This window comes from Morus notabilis, unplaced genomic scaffold, assembly GCF_000414095.1.
Source record: "Morus notabilis unplaced genomic scaffold, ASM41409v2 Scaffold822, whole genome shotgun sequence".
Classification (NCBI taxonomy): Eukaryota; Viridiplantae; Streptophyta; class Magnoliopsida; order Rosales; family Moraceae; genus Morus; species Morus notabilis.
Window position 1 is genome coordinate 28,196 of NW_010364294.1, and position 14,341 is coordinate 42,536.

The 14,341-nt window shown below is 36.8% G+C and overlaps 2 protein-coding genes and 1 non-coding gene across 5 annotated transcripts; 2 read left to right on the forward strand and 1 right to left on the reverse strand.

Annotated features, from left to right (window-relative positions):
- Window positions 1-518: 518 nt before the first annotated feature.
- Window positions 519-6,704, forward strand: LOC21386369 (NEDD8-activating enzyme E1 regulatory subunit AXR1). Its single transcript, XM_024170914.1, has 15 exons — window positions 519-750; window positions 1,395-1,567; window positions 1,640-1,803; window positions 2,533-2,643; window positions 2,940-3,019; window positions 3,161-3,311; window positions 3,400-3,493; window positions 4,182-4,270; window positions 4,791-4,864; window positions 4,957-5,119; window positions 5,368-5,453; window positions 5,798-5,881; window positions 5,987-6,167; window positions 6,287-6,391; window positions 6,475-6,704. Exons 1-14 carry the CDS (start codon window positions 713-715, stop codon window positions 6,368-6,370), a joined length of 1,572 nt encoding a protein of 523 aa, XP_024026682.1. The 5' UTR covers window positions 519-712; the 3' UTR covers window positions 6,371-6,391; window positions 6,475-6,704.
- LOC112093103 lies at window positions 3,847-3,962 on the forward strand. Its single transcript, XR_002902915.1, has one exon. It is a non-coding gene; the product is annotated as a U6atac minor spliceosomal RNA (small nuclear RNA).
- An 848-nt stretch (window positions 6,705-7,552) lies between the features above and the next one.
- On the reverse strand, window positions 7,553-13,807 carry LOC21386370 (protein RRP6-like 3). 3 transcript variants are annotated; one of them, XM_010106288.2, is made up of 12 exons: window positions 13,512-13,807; window positions 12,915-13,168; window positions 12,723-12,821; window positions 12,459-12,542; window positions 12,275-12,361; window positions 11,815-11,935; window positions 11,456-11,640; window positions 11,334-11,372; window positions 10,071-10,567; window positions 9,496-9,991; window positions 8,613-9,271; window positions 7,553-7,946 (listed from the first exon to the last, which is right to left on the reverse strand). In XM_010106288.2, the coding sequence occupies exons 1-12, from the start codon at window positions 13,744-13,746 to the stop codon at window positions 7,874-7,876; spliced, it is 2,829 nt and encodes a 942-aa protein (XP_010104590.1). In that variant the 5' UTR covers window positions 13,747-13,807; the 3' UTR covers window positions 7,553-7,873. The 3 variants fall into 3 exon arrangements, with proteins under 3 accessions (XP_010104590.1, XP_024026678.1, XP_024026679.1); XM_024170910.1 differs by having other exon boundaries at window positions 12,915-13,171; XM_024170911.1 differs by having other exon boundaries at window positions 7,901-7,975; window positions 12,915-13,171.
- Between the last annotated feature and the right edge of the window lie 534 nt (window positions 13,808-14,341).

Sequence of the window (14,341 nt, forward strand, 5' to 3'; positions counted from 1 at the left end):
GCTACATCTTAAATTATTCGTTTTTACATAATAGATTCCATATTTTCTATTTTGACAAAATGCACCCTAAATTTTAAAATAAATACTAATTAAGATCTAATATGTAATGAAAGTTATCAAATTAAAAATCATGTTTTAAAATATCTAACTGATTTTAAAATTTATGAAGCATTTTGTTAAAATCTTCGTTCATTTTACCGATTCGAGTTTTGTTACAGTAAAAAGTTCTCAAAAATAGTCACATATAATTTTTTTGTTACAGTAAAAAGCTCTTATATAAAATTATATCTCAACTCGAATCAACGAACTAAACAAACCCTAAAAATATAGAATTGTTATATTTTATCTTTTTTTTTTTTTCCGTGAAAGGGTCATCCACTGCCACTCTAGTTGCCTTGACTCCGCTGTATAACTCTTACTCTGACTCAAACGCAAGAACGACGTCGTTGCCATAGAGATTCCCAAGTCAGACGTCAAAACTTGCCTTCGCAAAAGTGTATCTATCCGCCTCTCTGGTTCTCTTGTCGTTCGAAACTGGAAATTCTTTCTGGTCCCAAATAGCTCACTCCCTAGTCCCTGCGTAACTAGCAAGCGAACCAAGGAAAACGACGCACAAAATCAACTAGATTATCATCACTAACAGTACTATATAGACCCCAAAACACAGTTTCTTTCTTCGTTTTCTCTCCCAAACAAGCAATTGCTTCAATCAATGGCTGAGCCCAAAACCAAGTACGATCGCCAACTCAGGTATTCTTCTCTCTCTCTCTCTCTCTCTCTCTCTACATTGTCCATAATAGTAGTACCTTCAGCTGGTAATTTGCCCTATGTACTTTCGGTACTAACTCTCTGCGATCATTTTTCTTTTTGTTTTCATTTTAGCGAATGATATTTCTTCTTTGTACGGTAATTAAGTTTCTGAGGTGTAGGGATTTCTGTTCAAGAATCACAAGTTTTTTCTTTTGTTTTTTTTTCCTCGGAAGTTTAGGATTTTTTTTCCTTCTTGAATTTATCGTCCGAAACAAACTTCGACAAAATGTCAGGGTATTTCAGCTGAGAGCCGAAGGAGTTTTCGCTGAAAAAGTGTCAGTTTTCTGTTGAGATATTGTGATAGTAATGAGTTCAACAATCATTTTTGGTTATGAGACGATTAGAATACGATTTGTGAGAGAATTATAAGGCTGAAAGATTGCTGATGCTATTGTAAATGGGTAGATATTTGACAAGTAGAAGCTTGCTTTTACTTTCTTAAGTTGTTAGTACAGAGTTTTGTTTTGATTATCTTCTTGGTTGGAGTTAGTAGTTTTGATAGGATTTTTTTATTATTTTTAAGCAAAGTTTGTTTCTAGATTTTTGGGGTTGGTTTGTGATTTTCCTGTTTCAAAAATTTGCAGAATATGGGGTGATCAAGGACAGGCTGCACTTGAGAAAGCGAGTATATGTCTGCTAAATTGTGGTCCTACGGGTTCCGAAACACTAAAAAATCTTGTCCTTGGTGGGATCGGAAGCATCACTGTTGTAGATGGATCTAAAGTTGAATTGGGCGATCTAGGAAATAATTTTATGGGTATGTTTCTGTTTGTTTTACTTTTGGTTACTTTAAAAGTTTTCTGTACTCATATTATTTTGATATTGTTAGTTGATGAATCAAGCGTTGGGCAATCGAAGGCAAAATGTGTGTGTGCATTTCTTCAAGAGCTAAATGATGCTGTTAAGGCCAAATTTATAGAGGAGTATCCGGAGGCACTGATTGAGACAAACCCATCGTTTTTTTCTCAGTTCACCTTGATTGTGGCCACTCAGGTATGGAGTGGTGACGAAGATTTTTACAATATTAGTAATTAGTGGAACAAATTTGTGGATGAGAAGAAATTTTTTGTAGAAAAGTAGATTGTTAATCATGACACTTGTTTTCTTGTTATGGCCTATGCCGATTTAGCTATCCTTTCCTTTGTCTTTTTGGTTTGTGGTATCGTGTTTCTATGCAAGTTCCATTTTCCTGAAAATTTAGTAACATTTCTGTTATCAGAATTTTGCTTAGCTTCCATACGCTAAAATGTTTAATCTGGGTATTAGTGTGGCTTCCATTTGCTGTTTCAGTATGGTCTTTTCTTTTTTAGGATAGCAATACTCTATGAAAAACAAAAAAATGTTTCATGATATATCATGAAACCAAACTTTAACTTGCTAGGGGCGAATGACCAGGGACCACACATAAATTTTACTTTTATAGGACTCACAGAATTTGGACAGTGCTTTAATGACATTCATGTTAATATTCTTTCTTGATTTGTGTCATTGCTCTATTCCCTCTCCTAAAAAAGTTGTACGGTTCAACTCACGTGCTCAAAATACTTGGTTTTACATTATTTTTATCTGCATAGTTCGCATTTTTTTTAACTGTTACTGTTTGCAGTATCTTAGTGGGTATCTACGTTTCTCACTTTTAATTTAAAGCATTTGTTGTGGTTCCTAATTATTGCATTAACTTTATGAGTGCATTTAATGGAGTCTTTCTATTTCTACAATCAGCTAGTCGAAGATTCAATGATAAAGCTTGATAGAATCTGTCGGGAGGCAAATGTAATGCTGATTTTTGCTCGCTCCTATGGCCTAACAGGGTTGGTTCGAATCAGTATGAAGGTAAACTGTATTACTTTCTTATTGGAATTGCTCTATATTTGATATTGTCAAAAGTTGGGACTGGAACTTTTGTGCTATAATCAAGTAGATTGTTGGAAACATGAAAATGACCGACAATGTTTTTCTGGAACTCTGTGTCCTTGATGTTACTACTTTGAATGAATGATAAAGGAAAATATTATATGAATCGAACTCTTCAATTTGCCACAAGTTTAGTCTAAATGGGTTCATGATATTATAACATTTTTTTTGGGTATCCTAGGGTGCAACGTTAACCTTGCCATTGATTCCTGCAGGAACATACTACTGTTGAATCAAAGCCTGATCATTTTCTTGATGATCTTCGATTGAATAACCCATGGCCCGAGCTCCGCAGGTGTGAATTTAATTTACTGTCTTCAATATTTGGTTTTTGTCCTATGTTAACTGGTAATACATATTTTTTATTTTCGAATCTTTATCCATGTTAACTTTAAATTCGTTCCTTAGATTTTGACGACAAATTTACTGATGATAGGTTTGCAGAAACCATTGATCTAGACGTGTCAGATCCTGTTGCCCACAAGCACATACCATATGTTGTCATTCTTGTCAAGATGGCACAAGAGTGGGCCAAAAGCCATGGTGGTACTCTTCCCTCAACCAGGGAAGAGAAAAAAGAGTTCAAGGTTTACCTTCTTGGTTTATACAATTTCCCTTATTGCTCTTTTGATTATGTTATAGTGTGTAATTCATTTCAGCTACCGAATGTTCTAGGATCTTCTTAAAGCCAGAACGGTTGCAGCTGATGAAGATAACTACAAGGAAGCTATTGAGGCCTCCTACAAAGTCTTTGCTCCACCGGGAATTAGTAAGCACAAGAGTTCTAATCGTGATTGTTAGTTTGTGCTCGAAGTTGACATTTTGAGTTTGTTTCATACGTTTAGTGGATTAAAATGGGTTCAATAACCATCCAATAATCCACACAGATAAATGGCAGGGAGAAGGTATTGGTGATAGATAATATTGTTATCCACTTTCTACAGGGATGTGATTATACTGGTAGCATTTATCTAGTTTGGAGTAGGAGCTGTATTTATATTCTCTCCTTAGCCATATAAGTTAATACCATACGATACTAGGGGGGGGTCAAGGGACAGACTTATAGTTAGCACAGCAGGATATCAACTTTTGAAACAATTTAACTAAAGTGGTTCCATGGTGGTGTTTCTTAGAAAGAAGAGATGGTTGGCATCTCCCCTGACAAGGATGGGATCAACCTTTAGGTTTCCCTGTTAACACACCGGGGTCTATCAGATAAGGCTAATTAAAAAATGTTTGGTCCATGGTGGTTCCTTCATGTTTATCAAGTTTTGAATCAATTTAACTAGAGTGGGTATCCTCCATGTTTGGTCCATGGTCATGCCTTCATGTTTATCAAGTTCTAATGTGGACTAGAGTACCCTTTTTTTTTTTTTGGTTATAAAAAATTGTTTTATCCTAAAAACCAATATCAGCGTCGTTAATAAGGTGGGTGAATGTTCTTTTCTACACCTCAGGTTCGGATTTACAGCAGATAATTAATGATAGCTCTGCGGAAGTTGATACCAATTCATCAGATTTTTGGATAATGGTGGCAGCTTTGAAGGTAGGTTAGACCAATATTTCATCTAAGGCATCCTTAAATTGTGTGCTTCGCATTATTGGCTGACACTCAACATCTCAATGACGAAGTTGCTCTTCTAGCTTTTTAAAAAAATCCAATGCCATCTTCCCGATACTGTACAGGATGCTTTTCCTGTTTCTTTCCCCCCCGGGAAGGGCGACAAATTTTGGTGTCGTACCCTTCTACACCTCAATTTTCCTCTCATCTTCCCTCTTGCACACGCTTGCAACAAATTCGCAGATTGGTAGTATTCTTGAAAATATTTTATTTCCGCAAAAGGCCTTGGGGATTGTAGCCATCTGGTCTCTGAATGATAAAATCATACAGGAATCAATAAAGTTCGTGTGTGTAAATAAATACTTAAATATCTGAGAACTCGATTGAACCTGATCCATCTAAATGTGTTCAATATCAACTATCAAGTACTTTTTTCAGACACTTTAAGCATCCTTTGTGAGTCTCCAAAGTTGTAAGATTTGAAATATCATTTGCTTATTTGCAGGAATTCATAAAAAATGAAGGCGGCGGTGCGGCACCCCTGGAGGGATCAATACCCGATATGACATCTTCAACTGAGTTAGTGTCCTAAATCTCCTCATATTCCATTTACAATGCTACTCTCTCAGAAGTAACTTTCTGACACAAAAGCTGAATCAATACCTTGGTAGGCAATATGTAAATTTGCAGAATATCTACCTAGCCAAGGCCGAGGCTGATTTTCTTGCTATTGAGCAACGGGTTAGGAATATTTTGAAGAAAAATGGTAGAGATCCAAATAGTATCTCGAAGGCAACAATAAAAAGCTTCTGTAAAAATGCTAGAAAACTAAAAGTAAGTGAATTACTCTGCGTTACATGTAACTAATGTGTGGATTTTATTCCTTTTCTGGCCAAGTTTGATCCAAATTGCTTGCTTATCTCTTTTCAAAACATTTGCTTGCTGACCATGTTTGTATGGATTGACATTTAGCTGCGAATTAAGGACCTAATGTTGTAGCACGTCTTCTATATGATGCGGGCAGAGCTTTATAGTTCATGTTTTCCTAGTTAAATTTAAGACTGCATTTTTGCACCCTGTAGGTCTGTAGATATCGCCCTGTAGAGGACGAATTTAATTCTCCAATTTTGTCAGAGTTACAGAAGTATATAACAGATGAAGATTACAGGTGAGATTGGGTTATTGCCAGGGGCTTTCTTCTCCATGATAGTTTTGAAATTGGGAGGCCATTGTGTGTAGAAATGAATGCTTATTTTGACATGAATCAGAATCTTCTTGGTAGGAACCGAGTCAACTTAGCTTTCAAAAACTTTTGGCAGATGATAGGGTTACTTTTGCAACCACCTAAATTTTAATAATTCTTACCTATATTCTTGTTTAATTTCTTTCAAGTTTATGCACGATCACTTAAAACCAATTCACCCTTGAACCAGATGGGAGGGGGAAAGAGGAACATAGCCAAGAAGATTTTCTTGCTTACACTTTGTTGTTTGCCATTTGTACATTCGACAGTGTTGCAGTAGGATTCTACATTCTGTTTAGAGCTGTTGACAGGTTTGCTGCTAATTACAACAGTTTTCCCGGACAATTTGATGGGTAACGCTCAATGCTATAAGACACTGTGTTACATAGTTACATTCAAATTAATAGTTACCCTCATGGCATATTATTTGCATGCTCAAAGTGGTAATTCTCCTGCAGAGCGATGGATGAGGACATATCTCGATTGAAGACTACGGCTGTTAGCCTACTTAGTGATTTGGGTTGCAATGGATCGACTATAACTGAGGACCTTATCAACGAGATGTGCCGATTCGGGGCTTCAGAGCTTCATGCCGTTGCTGCTTTCGTTGGAGGAATTGCGTCACAAGAAGTGATCAAGGTTTTGTTTTTATTGCTTTAGATTCTACTTTTCCTAACGCCACCCCTAAACATAATATTGAAATTGCAGTTTCTTTTAAACATATTTTTTTTAACATACAATCCACAATGTTGCTGCAGCTCATAACAAGACAATTTGTACCCATGTCTGGAACGTTCATCTTCAACGGTATCGATCACAAGTCTCAACTTTTGCTACTCTAGTGGATTTCAAGCTAAAAACTGGTAAGTCTTACTTAATATGATGCGTTGCATGTCGTATAACCAGTGTGTTGAACCTCACGCTGGCCTTTGTTTTTCCCTGGCAGGTATCTTCATAATACGGGGCTGGTCAAGAGCTTTCGAGGTATAATCTTCCTACATCCTATCTACGGCCGATTCTTGAAAGGTCTTCCCTCAAATGTTGTGAGGAGCAGGGATTTAGCTTGATAAACCCCTCCCGGATGTTGAAAATCTTTTGTAACTTGTTTCATCAATGTGAAGTTCGAGATATTTGTAAAGTCGGTCGGACTGGCTTTATAGGAACACCCAAAAAAAAGAGAAAAGTAATTAGGAATATAACTTCTGTTTTAATATTAGAGAGAGCCAGAGGCATTATTTGACGTGTTGAAAAATTTTGGATGGCCTCCTATAATTAATGACAGCAAAGAGAGGTAATAACCGCGACATGATAAATGTTTTTTTCCGTTTCCTTTGCTTGATCTTTTAGTCCCAAGTACCGACTTTTACTGCACACGTCGTTGATGGTTACATACAAAGACGTTACCTGTATCTGGATGTGTTTAGCAGTCTCAAACCCAATATTCTGCTCCTTGGGGATTACAAATAAAACATCTACCAGCAAAGAGATTACTGACTTCGAGATGAGGACTGAAATTGCTTGGTTGCGTGGTTGGTGTGGTAAGGGTAAATGCTATAGTAAAACGTTAATCTTAAGCCTCATTTGTTTTACTAAATTAAGTTTTCAATTTCAGTTTGGTTACAGTACAAAATTCTCATGAAAAGTCACATTTATTTTTTTACTACAATTAAAAATTCTCATATAAAATTACATCTCAATTTAAATTAAAAACTCAAATCGGTGAACTGAAGGGAACCCTAATGACAAAGATTTGATTCTCATCAAGTTTGACAGCAGTGGTTATATCGTGCTGTCAAATAACATTCTGAATGACCTAAAAATTTAAACATCTTGAATTTGCAGGATCAACGTTTGATTTTTGGTGCTCGAAGCTGCAAAACCTAGTTCTTGAGCCTTGACATTTTAAAATCCTATAACTGCACGAGGAAAACTGTAATTGCTAATTTTGTAAGATGCTTTTCCGTAACCACACCTAATAATCCTAAAAGTAATGACCATGAGAGAGAGAGAGAGAGAGAGAGGCCTTTCAGTGCAACAAGAAATACAATTGGCTGTCCAAAATTGGAGATTCTCATTCGTCACATTAGATATTGGTGGTGGGGGGAAGAAAGATGAAGAAAATTCAAATCAAAGCAAAAGCAGGTAGAGGCCTTTCAGTGCAACAAGAAATACAATTGGCTGCCCAAAATTGGAGTTTCTCATTCTTCACATTAGATATTGGTGGTGGGGGGTGGGGAAGAAAGATGAAGAAAATTCAAATCAAAGGCAAAAGCAACCTGCCTGCTTTCTTGGACATGAAATAGAACTTTTATGATGTATGTTGCTGCCCGCCTATCTGAATTGATTCAAGTCTTGGTACCGCCGGAAGCTTTGTGGGAAGGATTGTAGACACTGAATTCACCAAAGTCTCGCCTACCACTGGAAAAAACGGGGCTCATGATCAAACCCTTGGGACATTTGAACAAACATTTAGCGACTAAACATACTAGTAGTGTAGCCATGCCATGGAATAAAAAGTGATGAAACCAAGAAACCAATAAGAAATAGATGGTGTCAACTCGTCTGTTTGAAACTGAGCATTTATATCACCTACGAAAGAGTTTTGATGTGCGTTTGTTCATAGATATGGATATGAGGATGGAAGAGTCCATGCTTGGCATTTTTTGAATGTATCATATCTGGAGAGAGAGAGAGAGAGAATGGTGGTGGTAATGAATAGTGGGAGGTGTAGTGATGCTTCTATTGCAATGGAAGATGAAGTAGCCATGTTAGTAACAAGCACATTTAAACCTTGTCAACTCGATTACTGACCCTAGTTCACTATTATTTATATCATTACTATGAGCTTTTACATCTTCTATATGGTGCAATAAGCTTCCCTAGATGCCTATATTCTATACAAAACCCTTAATTCATGACTTTCACTCTTTCTTGTTAGCGGGTCACTCGTGAAAAATCATTTGGTAGGGCGCAATAGATTGTGTTGCATCATATGCAACAGATTATAGTTTGGTAAACATCACACAACAGCGTGACAAAGGAGAAAGATAATAAAGTCTATAAGCAACATCATGGTTATTGTACCTGTGCGTGATATCCCAGCCTGCAGGTAAGAAACGAGGATGAACAGCTTCAACAAATACTTGTCTCCACCTTTGACAAAACTGACGAATTCCATTATCACCATATTCCTTTAATAGATTATCCACAACTTGTTTACCATGTGGTCCATGTCCTAATAGAGATAATTTTGATTTATGCTTAGGATGGGCAATTCCATCGTTTCTGGTAAAATAATAGTCAACTTTTCCATTTGGTGGACTTTTATTATAGCAACCAACATTTACACTAGAGACATTCTCCGCACCAGAAACTCCACTTCTATCTGAGGTCAAGTTCTTCTCAACCACAGCAGAGGGTTTTTCGTCGATCACTGATTCAACGTGTAAAGAGGGACTGCATACATCCTTCACCATGAAAAACTCACGATCTTCTTTTTGGCTAAATCCCACTGCTTTAGTATCTGAAGTATCAACTGCTGATATATCTGGCACTGCGGATGTTTCTGTACGTGTGTTCTTTTCCTGCCCTGCATCTGGTGGGAAGCTTTCTTTGGAATGCTTAAAAGACAATCCTTTCTTCCTTTCAAGTCGTCTTCTCTCATGAGGACTCATGCCAACTAGCAAGGCTCTCTCCAAATCCTCCTCAGAAATCTCCCTTCCTCCAAAATATCTCATAACAATCTACAAAGAGATGGACAGATGATTTTACTCAGAGAAATGTCCGTTAAAATATAAGCAATGTGAAAGGCATATCCAAACAACCAAAACATTTGTAGCATGAAAAGCGAAAAAATTACGTCGAAAACTAAATAAAACAAAATGTAGAAGTGCTATATCACAAGGTCTCTTTCAAATATTTAAATAGGAAGTTTTGCAAAACACAAGCTAAAAGTAGAGTCCTGTACCTCGGTCAGTTCTTCACGACGCTTAGATGGCATTCTTGGTCCATGCCGCAAAAGAGCCATTGCAGCTGTCCGCAATTGTAAAGGAGACACACCTGCCTCATTACCTTTTGCTGACTCGGATGATCCAGAAATAATTCTGGCTTCTTCCGCATCAACCACTTTACGAACAAAAAGAGGAACTCCAAATTCTTCAGCAACCTGTTTTTTATGCTTCTCAGCAGCAGCATGGGCAACTTCATGGCAGTCCACACAAAGTAGGACAATATCATGAGAACGGTGGCTTTTCAGATGTTCAGGGAAATGCATTCTGTAGCATGAGGGAATTATACGGTAACGTAAGTAGTGATTTCTTTCACCACAGCCGACACATATATTCTTTTTACTTTGTATATAAAAGTCACTGTCTTCATCTTCTGGACGACCCTTGGGTTCAAAAAGAAGCATAATGGCAGGTGGATTTTCATCAACAACTTTTGCCAAGTCCCGACAAAGATACCTGAACGATATAAAAAGTTTTATCATCTAAACAAAAAGCATTTGGATCAAAGCTGAAAAGAGACGAAAAGCTTGCCAACCATTCAAGCTTCTTCTGATCACAATAACAAAGCAACCGCCCATCATTGGCATAAATCCTGCAATTATGATAAACTGGAGATTTGCAAGAAAATTTTTGAACAAACAGATCTCGAGAAGCCTTCCTAGAAACATGCTTTGAAATTTTAATCACATTTTGTTTTGAGACTAATGTCAGCTTCGAACTAGAATTAACCAACAAAGCATAATTAAAGACTGATATTCGGCAGCTCCCTCTTGAACCCAGACAATTCTGAAGAATCATTGGAAAAATGTCATCAGGATTGCCTATCTTGTCCTGGAGCAGACAGTAAAAATCATCCAAATGGCTGCAAACAACAGGGGATGGAGATGCAAGGCCAGAACTCAAATCCACATTAAGATCAGCTTCAGCAATGGTGCTACCTATATCTTCCGATGTAGATGGAACTTTATCAGCAATAGCAATGATCGCCTGATCTGACAATACATATCTCAAGCTCTCATCATGGACACGAGCCTGAAAATAAGTAGAGTACATAGAGGCTTAATCTAAAGATGCAAGTTTAGAGAATCTGACCACGTGAAGGTAAACAAGTACATTAGGTGTGACTGCATGATAATTATTATAATCTTATTATTATAATTGGACTTTTGTGATACCATATGATTATTCGACCAATACAACCTACTACAAAGTACTATAAAGACGAGCATTAGGGGCTAATAAGGGACCTGCCGAATACGAGCTAACATAACCAAAAGAAAGAATTGAAGTAGCAACATGCCTGCGTGAATGTGGGTATCCCAAATCTTTAAATCATCAAGTAAATAAACAATTATATTCTAAGTGACACTTTTAAGCAAATAACTAATATTCTTTAAGACACCGACACGTATCAAATCAGTGAGAAGAATTTATGATAAAAGGAACAACGCACAATTTTCATTCGTATATCAGAACATGACATGAGGTTCTCCTGTGAAAGTTACCTTTTCTAGTTCGGTGCTGGTCTGATCAGCACCGGCTACCTATCCTACTTGGGAATTGTTCCTGTGTGATAGCACATACCATTTCAAGTCACCAGTAACCATGATAGCACATATCCATGAGGTTCACAAAACATGATATATCACACTAGGGATTTCTCAATCTAACAAGCTAGTTCCTTACCCAGCAATTTATTTACTTATTTATTTATTTATTTTAAAAAAACAACCACGGTAACAAATTATTCTCGGACCTACAGCTAAACTGTGCCTAAATTTAAGAACATAATACTAACCATTAAATCTCTCCATGCACACAGTCGCCTCACCACATCCTGAAACCAAAACAAAAAAGTTGTTGCCTTAGGGCACTGAGTCTGTATAAAGATGATACGTTGCATTAAGAAAAGGAAGCAACCTGGAATTCACCAGAAGCTGATGAAATGCCACCTTGACCATTTAGATGACGGGAAAAAATAGACGAAGCAGCAGAATCTCCAGGAGAAGCTTCAATCTCTTTTGTGTAAAGTTGCAAACATGTCATGTTTGATCGCCGACTAGCCTCAAGAACAAAACGGAATTTGTCATCGGGAGAAGAGTTTTCTGATACAATGATATTTTTATCATTCCAACGCTAAGAATAATATTGCATGTAGACTTTGAGAAAGTTTCTAAAGATCAAAACTAAGCATAGGCTAATAAATAGTCATATATGCTCAAAGTTTTTGCTTTTTAATGTACGCGATATTCTTTGATGACTGCATTCCTTGTGCTTACCATTTTCTTCTTGTTCCATTTCAGCAACTAGACAATTTGCAATATACAATAGATAGTGTGCATCTGTTCGAGCATATTGCACCATTTCCATCGACAAGGGACGTTGTCTCCAGTCTTCACGCTACAATCCAAAAAAATAATTGTCCGAATCAGGTATTTTGAGAGGTTGGTACATCTACAGACCCCAAAAGTTATTTTATTTTATTTTAATATTTAAAAAAAAAACGATATCTTAACAGCTTCGGAAATGAAAAGAGAATATCTTGGAAAATCACAGGGCAACAACCATAGAACATTCTGAAAATACTTGCAGATCTGATATAGCATAAGGGAACCCAACTTTTACATTATCACACTTTTCTTACTCAAAACCTAACAAGATGACATTCTCTATAACAATCTCATTGAACACAAGAAAGTTTGAAAGAAAAGATATTGAATACTGGAATCAAGGGCACACCTGTAACAATTTGTTGGTTGTTACACCGCAGTATGTCTCAAGAAGATAAGCTAGTGACTTCTGTGGTTTCAATAACAACTCACATGCCTGCAGAGCAATGACACGCAGAAAAATTAAGAAATAAGAAGTTGCTGGACACATGCAATTAAAAAAAGATTTGCGTAAATCCAATACTGAAGCTAACCTTTGCTGTGTCAAATAAATTAACCACATATATATGGAAGTCCCTCTGCAGCCACAGAACGTCATTATCTGCGCCATGGAACACCTACATTCCAACAGTTCAAAATCAACAGCAAGACAATAATCCATTACATGATCGAACACCCCCAAGAAGTTACAAGCAATTCGGAGATTATTGTCATTAAAGATGCAAAAAGAAAAATAAATTCAAAGTCATGGAACTTAAAATGCCGATTAATGTAACAAAAACGCGTGACTTATATACCTTACAAATGCTAGGATCAGCAAAAACCGGGCAAAGATAGCGCATATAATCATGGAGAGCAATGGTATCGACCAAATAATCCTCCTTCTGAGTAGAAACCTGGTCAAATTTCACCAAGAAAATTATATCACAAAAAAGGAAACTTATAGTAGTTAGCAGCGTTTCAGCAAGAAGTCTCAATCAATAATTCACCTGTATCAAAGCTGTAAAACCCAGAAAGGATCTGAAGCTGTGTTGCTCCGTATCAACTGCAAAGACTCTCTCTTTACTCAACATGGCCGCGAGCTCCTTCAATTGCAACTCAGTCTCCACCCAAACGTACGATTCACTCATCTCCAAATCAAAATTTCCACTAATTAACTTGAATTCAAGCTTCGGATTCTCCATTAATGCCGTTATCTCAGCCTCATAGGGATGCGAATTCGAAGCAGGCTCTGATCCAACATCTGCTAAATTTAGCCATCTTCCATTAATTTTCCACTAAAGCTTACAGTCTTAAAATCTAGCATTTCAATCTCTCTCTCTCTCTCAGTCGAAAAATCTAACATATCAATCTCTCTCTCTCTGTCTCTCTGTCTCTCTCTTTAAGTCAAAATCTCACTTTTCTCCTTTAAGCATTTATTGTTCAATTCATACAGAATTCAAAACTTTATATTCCTCTGAACTATTCTCCAATCTTCCAAACAAAAACAAAAAAAAAAATCATTTTCTTTCTGTTTCTCAAACTTTCTTCGCAACCAAACGCAAGAAAAGACACAAACTTTGGATCGCAGAGAATGTGAAATGTACCTTTAGTAGTAGAGTCGGAGGTGTTCAAGTGCTTGAAAGCGGAATAGGAATTGTCAGCTAAAACGCGCTTGAAGGAGAACTGTGGCTTGGGGTCGGCTCGTAAATAACAGGAACTTCGGGGACGTTTTTTATTTTGCCGCCGGCGTCTCCGGCGACACTCTGCGATGAAGAGGATTGAGAGTGCTGAGAGAGATACGATGGTGATAAAGAACTTGAATTTTGCAGTGTTTTCCATTTTCCGTTTTTTTTTCTCTGTCTCTGTTTTCCCAGTGAATGGTATATACTGGCGGGAAGGCGGCGGCCGTCCAGGGAGGAGGAATGGAAAATGAGGCAAAAGACTTTTATTATGAGATAAAACGACAAGTCGTTGTGATCTTAATAGTTTGTAATGTTAGCCATGAGTTCGAGTTTTCAAATTGGGGTAATTTTTAAAAGTACCCGGAGCCCATTTATTTCTTCTCTTTATTAATATTAGCCCATATATTTATATATTTTAAACTAAAACTAATTAAGAAATTGAGTTTTTTAAAAGAGATATTTTAATAAGTTAAGTATTTAAAGATATAAAATTTCTAATTTTGTCTCCAAATTGAGATTTTGCATTGAACTATTCACCATTATTTTATATATATATATGTATATATATATATATTTTTTAAATTTAATTATTAGTACTAATATTAATTTAGTCATGAAGATTATTTTCTATAAAATTTAATTTCATATGACATACGTGATTAAGGAGGGAAAAAAACGCCACTCCTCCACTCTTACAACAGATCCAAAGGAGCTAGAGACTAGGGCTTTCCACGGTATGTTCTATTCCGGTC